The 20042-nt window shown below is 42.5% G+C and overlaps 2 protein-coding genes across 5 annotated transcripts in view; both read left to right on the top strand.

Annotated features, from left to right (window-relative positions):
- The first annotated feature begins 3646 nt into the window (after positions 1 to 3646).
- On the top strand, positions 3647 to 11320 carry commd2 (COMM domain containing 2). 3 transcript variants are annotated; one of them, XR_005051901.1, is made up of 6 exons: positions 3653 to 3906; positions 4886 to 4963; positions 5107 to 5189; positions 5371 to 5544; positions 9171 to 9439; positions 9506 to 11320. XR_005051901.1 is itself a non-coding variant. In XM_021604751.2 (5 exons), coding segments are annotated over exons 1-5 (537 nt in total). In that variant the 5' UTR covers positions 3647 to 3783; the 3' UTR covers positions 9372 to 11320. The 3 variants fall into 3 exon arrangements, 2 of the variants coding, with proteins under 2 accessions (XP_021460426.1, XP_021460425.1); XM_021604751.2 differs by having other exon boundaries at positions 3647 to 3784; positions 9171 to 11320; XM_021604750.2 differs by having other exon boundaries at positions 9171 to 11320.
- Positions 11321 to 17640: 6320 nt separating this feature from the next.
- The window catches only part of wwtr1 (WW domain containing transcription regulator 1), a 64263-nt gene continuing 61861 nt past the window's right edge, over positions 17641 to 20042 (top strand). The window contains exon 1 of one of the 2 annotated variants that reach the window (XM_021604748.2): positions 17641 to 18741. In XM_021604748.2, the coding sequence (XP_021460423.1) occupies positions 18338 to 18741 (404 nt within the window). In that variant the 5' untranslated portion in view covers positions 17641 to 18337. The remainder of the gene's footprint in view (positions 18742 to 20042) is intronic. The other variant, XM_021604747.2, reaches the window with a different exon arrangement.

The raw sequence follows: 20042 nt of genomic DNA, 5'->3' as shown, positions 1-20042 counted from the left end.
CTGCCATAATCGACATCGACATCTTCGGCGCCCGGGGAACAGTAGGTTAACTGCCTTGCTCAGGAACAGAATGACAGATTTTTACCTTGTCACCTCTGGGATTTGATTCAGCAACCTTTCAGTTACTGGCCCAACGCGCTAATCACTAGGCTACCAGGAATAATGAAACGTTGATAATTATTCTATGTTTGGTGAATCTATGAATTATGTATGACCACTGGAGTCTTGGCCACTTAAAATATATATATTTAGAATGTTTTGATATTTATTTAATCACTTTAAAGTCTTGCCAAATAATATTTTGTAGGAGGGGTTAATATGAATTTAAAATAATGTGACATGATTTATATGAATCGGCTCATGAACATACAGACTTTGAAATGAACAAGGGAGAGGTTAAACAGTCTGGCATAAGCTTTCCCCCAAACGTTACAATAACTCTGTTGCTGTGGTCTTAGGTAGTCTCCCTATAGGCTATTTCCTCCATTGCGATACTGCTGCCCAGTTGAAGAGCTTGTGATCTCCATGCAGCACCACAGCAACCATGCGCCATCGGTAAAACACACCTCAGCCTCAGAAGATACCCTTCTGGAGGCATGCAGCCATAGTCATTATACCCTTAATGTAGGCCTCTTTGCCTAGTAGCCAAGTAAAGTGCAGAGCATGCGTGTAGCTCGTCATACCAACATTTCTGAACATCTAATTCATCCTTCGTTCAGTTCAGTTCAGTCACTTTGTCGTCCATTCAGTCTTTTGTCTTGAGTTGCAATAGGAACTAAATCAAAGACAATTGAACAGTCTCATCCATATGTTTATTGAAATCCATGCGTGTATTCAAAATTATATAAATTATCCAAAGTTCTTTAGCCTATTACTTTAATAATTAAATGTTTAATTTTGGCCTATCCACATGAAAACAAATAGGCCTTCAACATAGGCATTGCAATTTAGGCTATAATTTTGGGTACTGGTGTCTTGTGGAATAATTGTGTAACTTTGTGTTTTATAACTGTTTTTTATTATGAAGCTCCCTTTAAAAAGAAACCCTAGCTCACAGGCCGCTAAATATATCAGAGAGAACAGTTTATGACTAGGGTGGCTGGAGTCTTTGACCATTTTTATGGGCCTTCCTCTGACACTGCCTAGTATAGAGGTACTGAGGATGGCAGGAAGCTTGGCCCCTCTGTAGTGCCTTGCGGTCGGAGGCCGAGCAGTTGCCATACCAGGCAGTGATGCAACCACTGAGGACCCATGCCAAAACTTTTAAGTCTTCTGATGGGGAATAGGTTTTGTCGTGCCCTCTTCACAACCGTCTTGGTGTGCTTGGACCATGTTAGTTTGTTGGTGATGTGGACACCAAGGAACTTGAAGCTCTCAACCTGCTCCACTACAGCCCGCGTCGATGAGAATGGGGGTGTGCTCGGTCCTCCTTTTCCTGTAGTACACAATCATCTCCTTTGTCTTGATCACGTTGAGGGAGAGGTTGTTGCCCTTGCACCACATACGGCCTACAGTCTGTGCTCCCAAATACTGGAGAAAGTGTGATTCATTAGGTTACATGATCACCACAATAGCCCCACGTGACTGTCAAAACAAATTATGCAATTATATGGCTATTAAATAACACACAACAGCATGGCATATTTAGCTGGCGAAATAGGCCTAGCCTAAACAATATTGAATTTTTATTTTGCAGCTCAGGCGGTTATTCTAGACAAGGCTCTACTGTGTCTTTATCATTCTCAGACAAGTCATTTGCTAAAGGCCCAAGCCTATACTACGTCATCTACTGGTATCACTCCATTATTGAATGCAGTTCTAAAACAAGCTCTAGACTTTTATTTTTTTTAAATAAAACCCGGAAGCTGCAAAGCAACTCTAAAGTCTGGGCTAGAGTTGCTAAATTGTCTAGCTACGTTCAGGTTCATGTCCTTTACTGATAACACATTACTGACAAAAGCTTGTACTCATAAAAAAAATCTTAAACTGAGTAAAGGGAGACAAAGTTTTAAAAAAAATAACGGGTAAATGTTCATTCATAGTCATTCACCCATCTGTTCAGAATTATGTTTATTACAGTTCCTCGGTGCTGTTTGACTTCACAATGGAGGAATTGTTAATTCCAGTGATTCTTTAAAAATATCTATAAATGGTATGCACTGCAAGAGTGTGGTACAGTACAACTAATAGAAAGTTATAGACAAAACATGTAGAAGTGGAGTGTAGACATGTACGCAGTGGTGTAAAGTACTTAAGTAGTACTTTCAAGTATTTTTTACTTAAGTATTTTTTTTTTAGGTATCTGTACTTTACTTTATTTATATTTTTGACAACTTTTACTTCATTACATCCCTAAAGACAATAATGTACTTTTTACTCCATACATTATTCCTACAAGACATTATTGTCTTTAGGGATGTAATGAAGTAAAAGTTTAGAACGCTTAAAGGGGTGGGAAATTCCAGTCCTCGAGGGCCTGATTTGTGTCACAGTTTTGACCCAGTCCCAGCTATCACCTAATCATGACCCTAGAATGCAATTTGATTAACCCGCTGTGTTTGCTAGTGTAACAGTATTATTTAGTCCGTCCCTTCGCCCCTACCTGGGCTCGAACCCCTCTGCACACATAGACAGCTGACACCCGCGAAGCATCGTTACCCATCGCTCCTCAAAAGCCGCGGCCTACTTCAAGGTCTCAGAGCGAGTGACGTCACCGATCGAACCGCTATTAGCGCTCACCACCGCTAACTGGCTAGCCATTTCACATCGGTTACACTAGGGATGGAGAAAAAGTGTGACACCAATAATTCACACACTTATCAAGAGAACATCCCTGGTCATCCCTACTGCCTCTGATCTGGCAGATTCCCTAAACACAAATGCTTTGTTTGTAAAGTATGTCTGAGTGTTGCAGTGTGCCCCTGGCTCCCCATAAATAAAATAAAAACAATAAAATGATGCTGTCTGGTTTACTTCATATAAGGAATTTGAAATGATTTATACTTTTACTTAAAATACTTAAGTATATTATAGCAATTACATTTACTTTTGATACTTAAGTATATTTAAAACCAAATACTTTTAGACTTTTACTCAAGTAGTATTTTACTGGGTGACTTTCACTTTTACTTGAGTGCTTTTCTATTAAGGTAGCTTTGCTTTTACTCAAGTATGACAAGTGGGTACTTTTTCCACCACTGCGTGCACGTAGCCTACTTGAAAGCGATGTTTTCTTCAGCCTCCAGACATCACAAGGTTGGAATGCCAAGGTTGTTATCACTGTTTAAAAACTCAAAAATGTGAAGCCCCTCAAGTGCCTGGTGATAGTGTGGCCTATTGTGATGAATACCAGACAGAATAGTGATAATTTCAACAACTTCATTTCAACACCCATGTCATTACAATGTCCTGCCTCGAGGTTAGAGTGTTGGGCCAGTAACCGAATGGTTGCCGGTCTAAATGCCAGAGTTTAAGAGGTGGATTTTTTTTAAAAATCTGTTGCTGTGCCCTTGAGCAAGGCATTTAACGTGTCAATGGTGGCCCTGGCCGTGACACCCCTGTGGGTGTCTTAGGGGGAGTTGGGATATGCAAGAAATACATTTACATTAAACACGTGTAACAGAACAAATATAAGCAGGCCAGTGCGGCAGGAATCCGGAACCTTTTTTCTGCTGCAACTTTGTTTCTTTCGAATTGTATGGGCTGTAGAATTTTGATCCTGGTGGTCATGTGATTTTGATCAGCCTAGTTAGCTAACTGATAAAAGTCAACATTTCATTCTGTAGTAGGTACATTTTTGTCGACTTTGCACAATAAGAGTTAGACTATAACTTATAATAATGCTGTTGGTGTTATCTGACGAACATAAGGAGCACCTGGGGTTTCTGCCAGAGGTGGACTCTGCGGGTAAATATGACTGTTAGCATGACAGCTAGCTAATGTTACCAGCTGTCATTAGACTAACTAAATCAACGCTAGATTCATTGTGTTTTAAAGTTATTAAACCAGCGAATACAGTGCAACATAGATTCATAGATTGTCCTGTCTGTTATCAAGATGTTATTCTAGCTAACGTTCGCTACTTCCGTCTGCCTATAACGTTACTGTCCAGAAACAACCTAGCTACCGATACCCCTTGAGTGGATCTGAAATGACTAATGGGTATAACAATATGTCAAATGCCACTAGACTATCAGAGATCAAGGGAGTGCTCATATATAACCCTAGGCGGGATAGGTGCTATGTCCTTACATGTTCTGTTTTTAAAGGCGAATTGGCTGTGGCAGCCAAAATACTCAATCAAAACGTGAATCGATACTCAATTGCGGTACGGTTATAGAAACATAGTTCCCTTTACTTTCATATCACATTAAAAAAAAAGTTTGTGGCGTCGGTCTAACGTTTATACACGGACACCGGTGTTCGGAGACGTAGATTCGCACCGGTCGTCCACTCGGTCTGTAATATGTCCGTGGGAGCCCAAATCCTATAAAAGTTGTGTAGTAATTTTAACCTTTTCATTTTTGAAAATGTATTTATCGCTGATATGGAATATACGTTCCTTAGGTTTCCAAAACCGTACCACAAGCGATGTGTATTAATATTTAGAGCAAGCTGGTCCGATAAGATACTTTAGTCAATAGACGCTATCAATGGGCGCTAACATAATTAACGTCTATGAATAGGGTAACAACTGAGTAACGTTAGGCTCCTTTATTCCGTTATTGGGCTAGCCAGGGCAGCCGCCAGTGGGCTTTATGGCCCTACACTTTAACGCCCACTAGCTGCTGTCCAGCCTAGTGGTAGGCTAATGGTGATCTGGACCGGAGTCACAGGATCATTGCCACAAGTTTGAGGGGTAATATTTCTTGTTTTTCCTTATCAGTGGTTGGTGAATTTGGACGAATAGCGGTTGAGTTCCTGCGAAAGGGAACAAACCCTAAGATCTATGAGGGGGCTGCCAGTAAGTATCAGTTTCCAAGCTTGCATGATTCTTCCTACAAAACATTTTCTCCATGTAAAGCTGTCATTCCATTTCTTTGTTCAACATGTTTTACATGGTAGACTTGTAGCTGACTAGTTTCCCTTCCTCACTGTGTCCTTCAGGGAAGCTGAGTGTTGACGCAGAGACCGTACAGCATGGTGTGGAGGGACTCATGTACCTGCTCACCGAGAGCTCCAAACTCATGGTGAGTGGGTACCTAGAGCCTGCCCTATACCCTTCCTACACCTAACACACTGAGGGGTGAGAAGTTAGACAGAGGAGTGTGCTAGTCTCTAACTAGCACACTTACATTGAGGCAGCTCTCGGAAGAGTTCAGAATGAACTGCCATGTTAAGCCTGTTCTCTGCCTTGTGTATGTGTTGCAGATCTCTGAGGTGGACTTTCAGGACTCAGTGCTGGTGCTGGGCTTCACCGAGGAGCTGAACCACCTGCTGCAGCAGCTCTACCTGGAAAACAGGAAGGAGATCCGACACATCCTGGGTGAACTCACACCCTCACTGCCACACTACCACAACCTGGAGTGGAGGCTGGACGTGCAGGTACTCTGTTGTCCGTTTGTTTTCTCTGTCTGCACGTCTCTCTGTTGGTGTGTCTGCTTTTTTGTGCGTGCAGGGTTGCTAAGTCTGCGGTTTCCCTGACAAATTGCGATACTTTGACAACGATGTCGCGGGTGAAAATGTATTGGTTGTGGGTTTTTGGCCTATTTCTAAGTTGCGCCGGTCAATCACAATTGCTGATCATTTGTTAAAATGCATTAGATTGACGGTAAGTCAGTCCGATTAGGCTGCCGGGGGGAAAAATACAATGTCTGTTGTTGACAAGCATATTCAGTTCATATCCATGTTATTAATATTTAATTTGATGAGTATGACCCCATCCTCAGCAGCCTATTTCAGCAGGCTATTGGGAAACACGTAACTCAAATTCGCCTCTCCTATTCATGTTACGGGGAGCCTTTGAGAATAACATTGAGGCTTACACGGTGACTGAGTTCATCAGGAAGTGTATAGGGGATGTTATTCCCACTGGGACTATTAAAACCTACCCAAACCAGAAACCGTGGATAAATGGCAGTATTCACGCAAAACTGAAAACGTGAACCACCGCATTTAACCATGGCAAGGTGACTGGGAATATGGTTGAATACAAACAGTGTAGTCTTGAAGCAAGTGGGGACAGCATACTGGAACAGGGAGAGATTGAATATGTCCGTAAACATACCAGCCAGCTGGTCTGCGCATGCTCTGAGGACGCGGCTGGGGATGCCGTCTGAGCTGGTACCTTGCGAGGGTTAACACCCTTAAATGTATATGGCAGGGTCTACAGACAATCACGGACTACAAAAGGAAAACCAGCCACATCGCGGACACCGACATCTTGCTTCCGGACAAGCTAAACACCTTCTTCGCCCGCTTTGAGGATAACACAGTGCCACCGACGCGGCCCGCTAAGAACTGTGGGCTCCTTCTCTGTGGCCGACGTGAGTAAGACAGTTAAACGTGTTAAACCTCGCAAGGCTGCCGGCCCAGACGACATCCCTAGCCGCGTCCTCAGAGCATGCGCAGACCAGCTGGCTGGAGTGTTTACAGACATATTCAATCGACCCTTATCTTAGTCTGCTGAGCCTACATGCTTCAAGATGGCTACCATTGTTCCTGTACCCGAGAAAGCAACGGTAACTGAACTAAATGACTATCGCCCCGTAGCACTCACTTCTGTCATCATGAAGTGCTTTGAGACTAGTCAAAGATCATATCACCTCCACCTTACCTGACGCCCTAGACCCACTCCGATTTGCTTATCGCCCCATAGGGCAATCGTCAGCACATTTCCCTATCCCATCTGGACAAGAGGAATACCTATTTAAGAATGTTGTTCATTGACTATAGCTCCGCCTTCACCATAGTAGCCTCCAAGCTCATCATTAAGCTTGAGGCCCTGGGTCTGAACCCTGCCCTGTGCAACTGGTCCTGGACTTCCTGATGGGCTGCCCCCAGGTGGTGAAGGTAGGAAACAACACCCCCACTTCGCTGATCCTCAACAATGGGGCCTCACAAGGATGTGTGCTCAGCCCTCTCCTGTACTCCCTGTTCACCCATGACTGCGTGGCCAGACACTCCTCCAACTCAATCATCTAGTTTCCAGACGACACAACAGTAGTAGGCTTGTTTACCAACAATGACGAGACCGCCTTCAGGGAGGAGGTGAAGGCTCTGGGAGTGTGGTGCCAGGAAAATAGCATCTCAATCAATGTCAACAAAACAAAGGAGATGATTGTGGACTTTAGGAAACAGCAGAGGGACCCCCCCCCCCCCCCATCCACATTGATGGGACTGCAGTGGAGAAGGTGGAAAGTTTTAAGTTCCTCGGCGTACACATCACTGACAATCTGAAATGGTCCATCCACACAGACAGTGTGGTGAAATTTGCCTTGGCCCCTCAAACTTTTACAGATGCACAATTGAGAGCATCCTGTCGGGCTGTACCACCGCCTGGTACGGCAACTGCACCGCCCGCAACCGCACGGTTCTCCAGAGGGTGGTATGGTCATCCCAACGCATCACCGGGGGGGGCACACTACCGGCCCTCCTGGACACCTACAGCACCCAATGTCACAGGAAGGCCAAAAAGATAATCAAGGATGTCAACCCTCGAGCCACGGCCTGTTCACCATCTAAAAGGCGAGGTCAGTACAGGTGCATCAAAGCTGGGACTGAGACTGAAAAACAGCTTCTCTATCTCAAGGCCATCGGACTGTTAACTAGCCATCATTAACCGGCTACCACCCGGTTACTCAACCCTGCACCTTAGAGGCTGCTGCCCTATATATATATATATATATATAGATAGATAGATATAGACATATACAGTACCAGTCAAAAGTTTTGACTACTCATTCAAGGGTTTTTCTTTATTTTTACTATTTTTTTACATTGTAGAATAATAGTGAAGACATCAAAACTATGAAATAACACATATGGATTCATGTAGTAACCAAAAAAGTGTTAAACGAATCAAAATATATTTTAGTCTTTAAAGTAGCCACCCTTTGCCTTGATGACAGCTTTGCACACTCTTTGCTCGTTCCTAATATTTATATTTCTTAATTCCATTCTTTTACTTTCAGATTTGTGTATTGTTGTGAATTGTTAGATACTACTGCACTGTTGGAGCTAGAGAACACAAGCATTTCACTACACCCCCAATAACATCTGCTAAATATGTGTATGCAATCCAATTTTGATTTGATAAATGATTCTGTCAATTTGAACTAAGCAAGCTGCTAAATCGTTCAGCCTACGTCTTGCCTAGGCTACTGTAGGCGATCTGAAATTAGATGCAGGCTGATTATAGCCCCTGATAGGACTACATCTCGTTTAGCAAACCATGGCAAAGGTGAATTACTATCATAAACCTAGATTTTAGTGTGTAGCCTATCCCTATTGAAACGACAAGTCATTCTCGTAGAACGGCCATTTTATACATTTCTTTAATTCATTATATTTTTTGTCTTAACATCCGGCACAATTGCCAGAAAATAGTTTTAACATTCGTTTTTTTTTTGGAAGTTCATTCAAGTGTTTCTTGTGCAAAAGTTTTCGAGGTTCCTCTGTCCAACTCACTCCAATCTCCTGTTGGATTTATCTGTAGTTATGCACATGTGCAAAAGGGATTTATTTACAATTATAAACTGGGCTCGGGCCCGGAATGCTGATTGGCTGAAAGCTGTGTTCAATAAGACTATATACCAAGACTATATACCATGTGTATGACATGTTTTTTTTACTGTTCTAATTACGTTGGTAACCAGTTTATAATTGCAATAAGGCACCTTGGGGGTTAGTGATATATGGCCAATATACCACGGCTAAGGGATGTATTCTTGTGACATATTCAAATTTCTTTATTAGGTCACCTCCTAGCTCGCAATACGTTTTTGATGAAAACCAAATGTTGCTTCTAACGTCATTACAAGTTACGTCGATATTCCTGCCTGATAACGTCATGGAAAAAGAGTTTATTGAATAAATGCTGCAATTTTTTTGGGGGAGAGGGGCTAGTTAGACCTGTGTGTGAGTGCAGTCTTTCTGTGTTTGTCTCTCTTTGATGGTACATCAATTCAGTTTGTAAAAAAAAAAGTCCCCCTCCCATCTTTCTCTTCTAGCTGGCTAGTCGTGCCCTCCGGCACCAGGTTAAGCCTACAGTGACTATGAAGCTGCACCTGGAGGAGAGTGGAGGTGATAAGAGCGCTAAGGTACTACAGACTGACCCTGCCACCCTGATGCACCTCATCCAGGAGCTGGAGAAAGCCCTAGCTGAGCTCAAGACCACCCATTGCCGCAGGATCCTACGCAACATCAAATAGGGACCTCCGACTGACACAACTATTGTCCGTTATTGAACTGGGACATCACTGATCTGGACGCGTGCAACATCAAATCCTTTGGACAAGGATTCCTGTGCAACATCAAATCCTTTGGACACGGATTCCTGTGCAACATCAAATCCTTTGGACAAGGATTCCTGTGCAACACCAAACAGGGTTCTATTCCTTGACCCCGGAACCCTATGTAAGAGCAAATAGGGTCCCCCCCTGACATGAAATTATTTCTCAACTTTGAATTGAGCTCTGCCAGCAGAGGGCGCTACAGCTTATCAGGAATAGCAGGGATAGGAGATGGGCCACTATCACATAGGATAAAACTTTGTTGCCTGAAGTGCTTATGTCTCCTTGTCTCCTTTTTTACTTTCTGTTTGGATCAAGACCCATAGCCACAGAGTGTCTTGGAGTAGGAGGGCTTATCTAGGATCAGTTTAGCCTTTTAGATCATAATGAATCAGATTTATATGGACAGATCCTAGATTAGCTCTCACCTACTCTGAGACGCTTTGTGGACACAGGCCCTGGGAGAGCTGATCAGGAAAAGTGAAATAAAAATGGCAGAGGCCACTTGGGGTATGCTATCACCTGTGCAGTTTTATTCCGATCAGGGAGGGAGATGAGGCCACACTAAGGTGTTGAGATGTAGACATGTAAAGACATTGCAATTCTAATTCACTTAGCTAATGGCAATCACAATAACCAGATCAGAATTAGGTGGGAGGTTATTTTGGGCATTTCTAATGTGGTATGTTGAGGTTACTGATGGATATTTTCTAACCTTGTGGAAACACAGCACTTGGCAAAAACCCTCAGTTGTAATCATGCAGTGCTTTTGGGTTCAATTTCTTTGATCATTGAATTTGTTCACCTTCACATGTAAAAGTGTTAATTGTATTTTATATCACGTTTTTTGTGCTAACATTTTTTTTGGGGGGGATAGCCTTGATTCTTTTCACGGACCAATTGACCCTTTGCTAAGCCCTGCCCCAGAATGTTGGGCAACCAATCGCATCACTCAAATGGATAGCAACTGTCGTCATGTCCGACTCGGACAAGCTCCTGTTTAAATCACATGAAATCCAGTGAGGACTATGGAAAAAAACAGTTTTCTTTAAAAACAACATTTTGCCTAAATGGCTAAATAACTGAACAGTGCAGCAGGAGTACTTGATACTGTGATTCCTGAAATACAGAGCCTGTTGATGGAGTATTTTTCAAATCTGAAATTATACTAATAACATTGTTTGCTAGTTCAGCTGGGTAGCAAGCTCTGTCTCATTGGTCACCAAAATGTAGCTGACGCTAGCTAGCTAGCCACTTAATATAACTTGTTTTCTCAATGCATGTTAGCTAGCTAAGTTAGCAATGTTATGAATACAACTCCTATCTGGTATCGACATCAGGATATGATTTGAAAGCGCTAGTTGGCTCCAAAGGGGGTTATAGTTTTGACTGCATGCTGACAGTAAATTCAAAGCCTTTCAGTGGCTAGCTGCACCACCTAGCATAATTTGATCAGGTTCTCAGGAAACAATTGTAATGACAGTCCCACTACAACATACCCAAGAGTTTCCTGATTAGCAAATGTTTATTTTCATTATGTATTAGAAAACACAGTTTGAGATCATTGTGAGGGGATGTCGTCAGTGGTTGAATGGGGAATTGGACAGCACTGGAAAATGTTTTCCGATGTTGCAACAGTAACCAAGGAGGGGGCGGCATAGAGAAGGGTCAATTATGGAGGACGGTGAGAGAACACTGCACTGTATAATGTAGAGGATTCAGAATGTGTTCTTTCTGTTATACATCAAGTGTTTAATTTTTTGTTTTACTTCTGCATGTCTGACTAATGTATTCTTCTAGGATTTCTGATGATTTTTGAGTGGCTGAATGTTACTTTGAATTTTATAAAGCAAAAAAGTTAAAATGTTTACCTGTGACTGTTTCTTGAGCAACAGAGAACAGTATTTAGATATTGCCCTCATTTCATTTTTCAAAGACTGATGAAGTCAGGTTTTTGTGAGTCAATTTTTTGTGAACACATCATTGTTCATTGGTTTATAATATTATTACTTCTCAAATAGGGAATGATTACACATAAATACCTCCATCAGCAAACTACTAAACAAAACAGCTACTTAGGCCAATCAACTCAACTTTGCTCCTCTTTTTATTTTGATGTATGCTATCGGTAAACCACCACTATCAGCAAAACGAAAGCAGAGACTTGACTGAGACCTAATTCAACTCCTATGGCAGTCTTAAGACACAGTAGGCTGGAGAATATAGTAGCTGGAAATGAACCTTTGCGGGGGTTGCCCGGCCCTATTCCTAATTACAGTACCTATCCCTCCTATGAAGTTCATACTGAATGGAATTCTAGCTGGGGGAAGGAACTAGGGGAGAAATGGAACCGGGCCAATATGGTGGCTGGAAAGTTACTGTAACTGTCTTGGCTCCAGACCATACCAGATAGAATTTGCCTCTAGGCACTGATCTTGGATCAGCTTACCCTCCCTTGCAATGTAGGGAAAAAAATTGAATTTGGCCTATATTACTATAGCCCATAGAAATGCATCGAATAAGACATTCAGAAATGTGGGAAAAAAACAGTAAAAAAATAAGGAATAAAGGTTTTGAAGTGTCTGTCCTACATCTAGGAGATGTAAGAAAGCATTTATATTCAACTAGGGAAGACCGTTAAGAACAAATTCTTATTTACAATGACGGCCCAGGAACAGTGGAACAACTGCCTTGTTCAGGGGCAGAACGACAGATTTTTACCTTGTCAGCTCTGGGATTCGATCTAGCAACCTTTTGGTTACTGGCCCAACACTCTAACCACTACAGACACCTGCCCTGAAATTATGCAGTACCATTCAACAGTTTGGACACACCTGGGTTTTTCTTTATTTTTGCTATTTTCTACATTGTAGAATAATAGGGAAGATATAAAAACTATGAAATAACACATATGGAATCATATAGTAACCAAAACAGTGTTAAACAAATCTAAATATTGTATTCCTCAAAGTATCCACCCTTTGCCTTGATGACAGCTTTGCACACTCTTGGCATTCTCTCAACCAGCTTCACCTGGAATGCTTTTCCAACAGTCTTGAAGGAGTTCCCACATATGCTGAGCACTTGTCTGCTTTTCCTTCACACTGCAGTCTCAACTCATCCCGAACCATCTCAATTTGAGTTTAGGTTGGGTGATTGTGCAGGCCAGGTCATATGATGCAGCACTCCACCTCCTCCTTGGTCAATTAGCCCTTGCACAGCCTGGAGGTGTTAGGGTTGTTGTCCTGTTGGAAGGTGAACATTCTCCCCAGTCTGAGGTCTTGAGCGCTCTGGAGCAGGTTTTCATCAAAGATCTCTCTGTACTTTGCTCTCCCAGTCCGTGCCACTGAAAAACATCCCCACAGCATGATGCAGCCACCACCACGCTTCGCCGTATGGATGGTACCAGGTTTCCTCTAGACGTGACACTTGGCATTCAGGCTAAAAAGTTGAATCTTGGTTTCATAAGACCAGAGAATCTTGTTGCTCATGGTCTCAGTTTTGTCAAACTCCATGCGGGCTGTCATGTGTCTTTTACTAAGGAGTGACTTCCACCTGGCCACTACCATGAAGGCCATCGGGTCAGGCCATCGGGTCAGAGTGATCATTGGGTTCTTGGTCACCCCCCGTTTGGCCCGAGCGGCCAGCCCTAGGAAGAGTCTTGGTGGTTCCAAACTTATTTAATTTAAGAATGATGGTGTTCTTGGGGACCTTCAAAGCTGCAGAAATGTTTTGGTACCCTTCCCCCAGATCTGTGCCTTGACACAATCCTGTCTCGGAGCTCTATGGACAATTCCTTCAACCTCATAGCTTGGTTTTTGACATGCACTGTCAACTGTGGGACCTTATATAGACAGGTGTGTGCCTTTCCAAATCATGTCCAATGAATTGAATTTATGGCAGGTGGACTCTAGTCAAGTTGTAGAAACATCAAGGATGGTCCATGGAAACAGGACGCACCTGAGATCAATTTCGACTCTCATAGCAAAGGGTCTGAATAATTACGCAAAAAAGGTATTGCTGTTTTTCTTTTAATTTTCAATAAATGTTATAACATTTTAAAATAAATACTGTTTTCGCTTTGTCATTATGTGGTATTGTGTTTAGATTTAGGAAAACGTTTATTTAATCCATTTTAGAATAAGGCTGAAACATAAAAATGTGGAAAAATTCCAAGGGGTCTGAATACTTTCTGAATGCCCTGCGTATTCCACACGACTGGGAAGAATATGAGGTCAAATCACGACGTCAGTGATCTTCAGGTCGGAAAGTCACAGCTCTAGAAAGAGGCTCTGTTTCGGATGACTGTTCAAACCAATTTTGTTTTTCTCCCAGTCTGAGCAATTTTTTCCCCGTGTTTCCAGTTGTTTTGAACACTCGGAAGTCAGCGAGTTCCGAGCTCCCAGTTGTTCAATAACACAGGTGCTTCCTGTGTAATCACGTCGACTTACTGCACTTCCTGGAACCATCTTCACAGTTCAGACCCTATTTGAGGCTGAATACTAAAATCAAGTTATTGTATCATTAAAAGACAACTGATGTGTATAAGAACATATTTAGATCAGTTGAATGTAGTCATTCAGAAAGCCTTTATAAATAACATATTACATACCAGTACAATGTAACAATAATACAATGACATGCTTGTAATCAACTTATGATCATTATTAATCTAGAAGATGATGAAAGATCATAACATTTTTGCAGGCATGTACAGACATAACACAAACAACTTAAACATACCAGCAAGACTAAAATTCCTATTGTCAAATATCAGATTTTTTATTTATTTATTTTTTACCTTTATTGAACTAGGCAAGTCAGTTAATTGTTTTATTTTTGTTATTTTTTATTTCACCTTTATTTAACCAGGTAGGCTAGTTGAGAACAAGTTCTCATTTACAACTGCGGCCTGGCCAAGATAAAGCATAGCAGTGTGAACAGACAACACAGAGTTACACATGGAGTAAACAATAAACAAGTCAATAACACAGTAGAAAAAAAAAAGAACAAATTCTTATTTACAATGACGGCCTACACCGGTCAACGCTGGGCCAATTGTGCGCTGCCCTATGGGAATCCCAATCACGGCCGGTTGTGATACAGCCTGGATTCAAACCAGGGTGTCTGTAGTGACACCTCTAGCACTGAGATGCAGTGCCTTAGACTGCTGCGCCACTCGGGAGCCCCCGAGTAAGTAAGCCCTGACTGTATCCCATAGAGCTACCTCTTAACCCCCAGACTATTGAGGGGGCTGCTGTAGAGTTCAGGGGTCAGGATAGACCCAGTGACAGGTGTGTTTCTCAGGGTACGGGTTGGGTGGAGGTGTGTGTATGGAGGGTCAAGGGGTTCTGTGTCAGATATCTGCTGAACTTCTGGCAAAGTCAACTGTTCTCGGAGACAGATGCACATCGCCAGAGAGCTTACCTCAGCGACAGTCAGAGCCGTGTGTGTGTGTGAATCAGAATCGCAGGCACAGCTAAAAAAAAACGAGAATGAGTACTGTGGGAGTGAATTCATCCTAATCCTTTAAAGATACTGTCCAGTGTTTCCAGATTTTTGATCAAATATGACCTATAATAATGCTTGTAATTACTACTTTTTGGCAGGAACAGTATGTTACAAGTGGCTTTTCTGTGTTGCAATGGTGTGGGCGTATTACTGGTCATAAAAACTATTCACACGAGTTGTTGATTGTCCAGTTCAGTCACTGAGGCAGGTTGAAATCGATCTCTATGAGAAAATAGCACACATTTGTCTAAACTGTCTTGAGATACAAGTTTGAGATGGGATTTTTAAAGTTTATTTTTATTAAATGATTTATTTATGCTTTGGAAACAAATACGAATATAAGACGAGTCAACGACATTATTTGGGTATGAGTTAACAGAATATGAACTTTAATGAGAGACTGACTCTTACATAATAATTCTAATTCTTTATTTACCTTCAGTTCAAACGATGCCTCCACTATGGATGTAGTCGATGTTATGTGGTTGAATATGATCCCTGTTCACTGACTGCCCCGCCATCTCATCGGGGCTTTTCCTGGCACGCTAGACAGCTTGGGGTTTGGGCTTTGATTGGGCATGCAATGTTACATCAGGATGACTGGTGGCTTGTGGCTGTATTATAATTTTTTTTTATTTTACCTTTATTTAACTAGGCAAGTCAGTTAATAACACATTCTTATTTTCAATGATGGCCTAGGTACAGTGGGTTAACTGCCTTGTTCAGGGGAACAGTGGGTTAACTGCCTTGTTCAGGGGAACAGTGGGTTAACTGCCTTGTTCAGGGGAACAGTGGGTTAACTGCCTTGTTCAGGGGAACAGTGGGTTAACTGCCTTGTTCAGGGGAACAGTGGGTTAACTGCCTTGTTCAGGGGAACAGTGGGTTAACTGCCTTGTTCAGGGGAACAGTGGGTTAACTGCCTTGTTCAGGGGAACAGTGGGTTAACTGCCTTGTTCAGGGGAACAGTGGGGTAACTGCCTTGTTCAGGGGAACAGTGGGTTAACTGCCTTGTTCAGGGGAACAGTGGGTTAACTGCCTTGTTCAGGGGAACAGTGGGTTAACTGCCTTGTTCAGGGGAACAGTGGGGTAACTGCCTTGTTCAGGGGAACAGTGGGTTAACTGCCTTGTTCAGGGGAACAGTGGGTTAACTGCCTTGTTCAGGGGAACAGTGGGTTAACTGCCTTGTTCAGGGGAACAGTGGGTTAACTGCCTTGTTCAGGGGAACAGTGGGTTAACTGCCTTGTTCAGGGGCAGAACGACAGATATTTACCCTGTCAGCTTGGGGATTCAATCTTGCAACCTTTCAGTTACTAGTCCAATGCTCTAACCACTCGGCTACCTGCCGCCCTAAGTACAGTATCTGTGAGTGCTGTGGCTATAAAAATGCACATCAACATTCTGCACCCTATAGTCAACCATACATAGCCTACCTCTCGACCAAAAAGCTTCCAATCCAGAGAAAATCATTGACTTTTTGGTCTCAGAAGATTCTACTATACTCTTGAAGATTCTACTATACTCTTGAAGATTCTACTGTACTCTTGAAGATTCTACTGTACTCTTGAAGATTCTACTATACTCTTGAGAACATTCTACTGTACTGTTGAGGATTCTACTGTACTCTTGAGAACATTCTACTGTACTGTTGAGGAGTCTACTGTATTCTTGTAGGTGCACTACTTCTATGACATGATGGGGTTGGTGGTCTGAGGCCGGAAACGGACCAGTGAACCCAGACCAGACCCCCCCCCAGCTGGCCAAGGCCAGCCAGACTGAGGAGTCCATGGCTGCTTGGTAGGTACATTGTTGAGGACAGAGTAATTGTCCATCAAAGGGATTGGTTTACAGGGTGGCACACGCCATCTCTTAGCATTTGACATTACAAAGGACAGCTGCACCCTCTGTGGAGTACAAGGGCTTCTGGTTACTTTTATCGTGGCCCGTGTTACTGTTTCACACAGTGGTTAAAAGCCCGAAGGGCCACCAACTGGGAAACACATAGGAATCTATTCTAAAAAGTAAACAAACAAAACTGTAATCCATTTATCATCGTTATGAACATGGAGCTTAATTTAGCCCACCAAACAGAGATTTAACCTGCTGCGTTCCAATACCCTAATGCTGAACATTTTTATCAATTGAGCCAAAGGCATATTTGCCCTGTAACACATTAGTGGATATTTTTTATTAAAAAAAACCCACATTTGATAAAATTCAACTAGATAACTTTTGGGGGGATAAAAATGAACCTAGATAAATAAAAAATGTGTTGATAAAATTCACCATGAGTGCAATGTGTTGACATTGTAATGAAATGACTGCAAGCACAATGTATTTGTCATTTTATAAAATACAGGCCCCTCACCACACCATAGACTGGACCACTAAAGAACAAGTAGTGTATCTGACTGGCGTGGGAGGGTTTATCAGTCATGCTACTATATATGGGCAAATTAATGAGAAACCTACTTCGAAGAGATCACTGCATAGTGTATGTATACTCGGGCAAAATCACAGAGAAACATTTATTTCAGTCAAAGTATCTAGGGCGGGGCACCAAGCGCTCAAATTTCAAATGGTTATTCAACAGATGGGTAGGCTAATGTTTTCACACCCACACTGGGGGTGTTGTGTGACAAACCGTAAGGCTACATTCAAAACGATTTCACGGCTGTTCTTTTTCCACCAAAAAAAGTCATTATCTTCTACAGAACATTCAAAACACAAACATCCAGTCGATATTTTTAGATTAACTTTACTTAAATTGTTATATTTCAGTAAATAACTAGTTTAGAGCAGAACACAGGGCCGTCTCCAAACGGAAAGAAGCAGCTGTGATTTATTACAAAAACCATCTCGCAACAACTCTATTCCGCAACTTTGTGGCGTTGAGTTTGAACTATTTCAACATTTGCGTCATTGTTACACCCGCCATCAATAGTTTGTAAATTGAGAGATATTTGTTTAGTAATCCTGAAACGGTGCAACCCCTCGAGCGCCGGAGGTCATGCATAATTCATGAGCGACTGCTGACACAGGCGTCGTAGAAAAGTTGAGTTTACAAACTTTGGGACAGGAGCAACAAGATCTACCGAACTGACCGGAGCAAAGGGAAAGTAGCTACATTTAAAATTACTTTTCTCATGTAGGGACACATTTAGTTGTTCTCTATCTTACTCTAATAGAATAGTTTTATTGCGAGTTTGACGGCAGAAAGGTGAACTCTTTTTGTCCACACAGAGGGTTTATAAAAGTTTGCCTGAGAGTAGCCTAGGCCTACTTCAGAAGGCTCAACGTTTGATATTTGTTTAAAGCCTCAACTTTAAATCGTTTTTATATTTTCTGTATTGCTCTACCTTTTACACTAAGACAAAATGAGCAACCCACTTCAGCCAATGCCAGGACAACAAGTTATCCATGTCGCGCAGGACTCGGATACGGATCTCGAGGCGCTTTTTAATTCGGTTATGAACCCGAAACCCAGTTCATGGAGGAAAAAAATGTTACCCGACTCTTTTTTCAAGGAGCCAGATTCTGGATCTCACTCCCGACAGTCTAGCACTGATTCGGGCAGTCACCCGCCCAGGCTCACCGTACAACACGTACGGTCACATTCCTCGCCCGCAACTTTACAGATTGGATTGGGAGCCAACCCAACTCCAAGCCCGGTACATCACTCGCACATCCGCCACCAGTCTTTCGATGTTGCCGAAGAGTTGCCCCTGCCCCCTGGATGGGAGATGGCCTACACGTCCAACGGACAGAAGTACTTTCTCAAGTAAGTTTTGTTGTTGTTGTTTATTCCACAGAAAACACACACGGTAAAGTCCCCAGTCCTTTCAATAAATCAAAACTCCATAATCCTTACAGCACCACAGATCTGAAGTTCAGTCGGTGTAAAACATCGGTTCATCTGAAATGATAGACTTATAAAGTGGACTGTGAAAAATCAGTGTAACCGTAAAAGCTTCAGATCACTGTGCTGAACGATTGGCCCATTTGAACACCTATGTGGCAAATTTGACAGAATACACTATTTTTTGTCTTTGTTTGGCTCTGTCAGCTTAAATAATAATTAATTAAATAATTAAATAATAATGCCATCCCCTTATTCACACAGGTCTAACCTAATATATAACGGCCTGTAGCTAGCATCAAGTCATTTATGTGAGTCGTACCTGTCTGTGCTTGCAGTGGCCCCCTAATGCTCTGTGTCAAACTTTTCACGAAGGCCCCAATGCTTTTGTTTTAGATTAATCTTATTTCCAAAATTATTCAATGTTTTGTGCTAGGCCGTATAATAACATGAAAACCTCTTAAAACACTCAATGGAAAGTTTTGCCATTTCAATCAGGGACGAATCTCCATGGGCAACGTGATAACAGACCCCCTCTAGTCTAGTGTGTTTTGCAACAGCAGTGAAGTTGTCTTTGGTTTCGTTCTCTGAGCCCCAGCCGGTTAAACCACAATGGCTGTTATCTTCTGTGTCTTATCCTCACCCATGCACAGGGACAAGACACAATAACAGCAGATAGATGTCTTTCACACTGAGGTGTCACGCTGACCTTTCATCTCTCACCTCAGCACATGCCCACGTTGTACCGAAGTGTGTGTGTGACTGAAAATATCAGTGTTTAAATCAATGAAGAGGCTCTGTTCTGTCACCTGTTTTAAACACACACACCTACCTGTGATCACCTTGATAAGAAAGTGATTACCTTATCAGTGCTGCTGGCTCGTATCTCCCGATCTCTCCTGATGGAGACACCCGTCAGTCTCAATGCTAATGAGTGTTGCGACTCTTCACTCTGTGAAGAACTAGACGAACAGGCAGACCCATTCTTCCCTGGCCCAGGGGTCACCATGGCTACCTGACCCAAGGCAGAAGTGTGTGTGTGGTAGGGGTCACCATGGCTACCTGACCCAAGGCAGAAGTGTGTGTGTGTGGTAGGGGTCACCATGGCTACCTGACCCAAGGCAGAAGTGTGTGTGTGTGTGTGGTAGGGGTCAGCTCAGCAGGGTGTCCTCCAAAAGGATAGTTATTACAGAAGGTGTGAGAAAACACACCCTGGGTTTACT

Source organism: Oncorhynchus mykiss, chromosome 5 (assembly GCF_013265735.2).
Source record: "Oncorhynchus mykiss isolate Arlee chromosome 5, USDA_OmykA_1.1, whole genome shotgun sequence".
NCBI lineage: Eukaryota > Metazoa > Chordata > Actinopteri > Salmoniformes > Salmonidae > Oncorhynchus > Oncorhynchus mykiss.
This window is presented reverse-complemented; position numbering and strand designations above follow the sequence as displayed.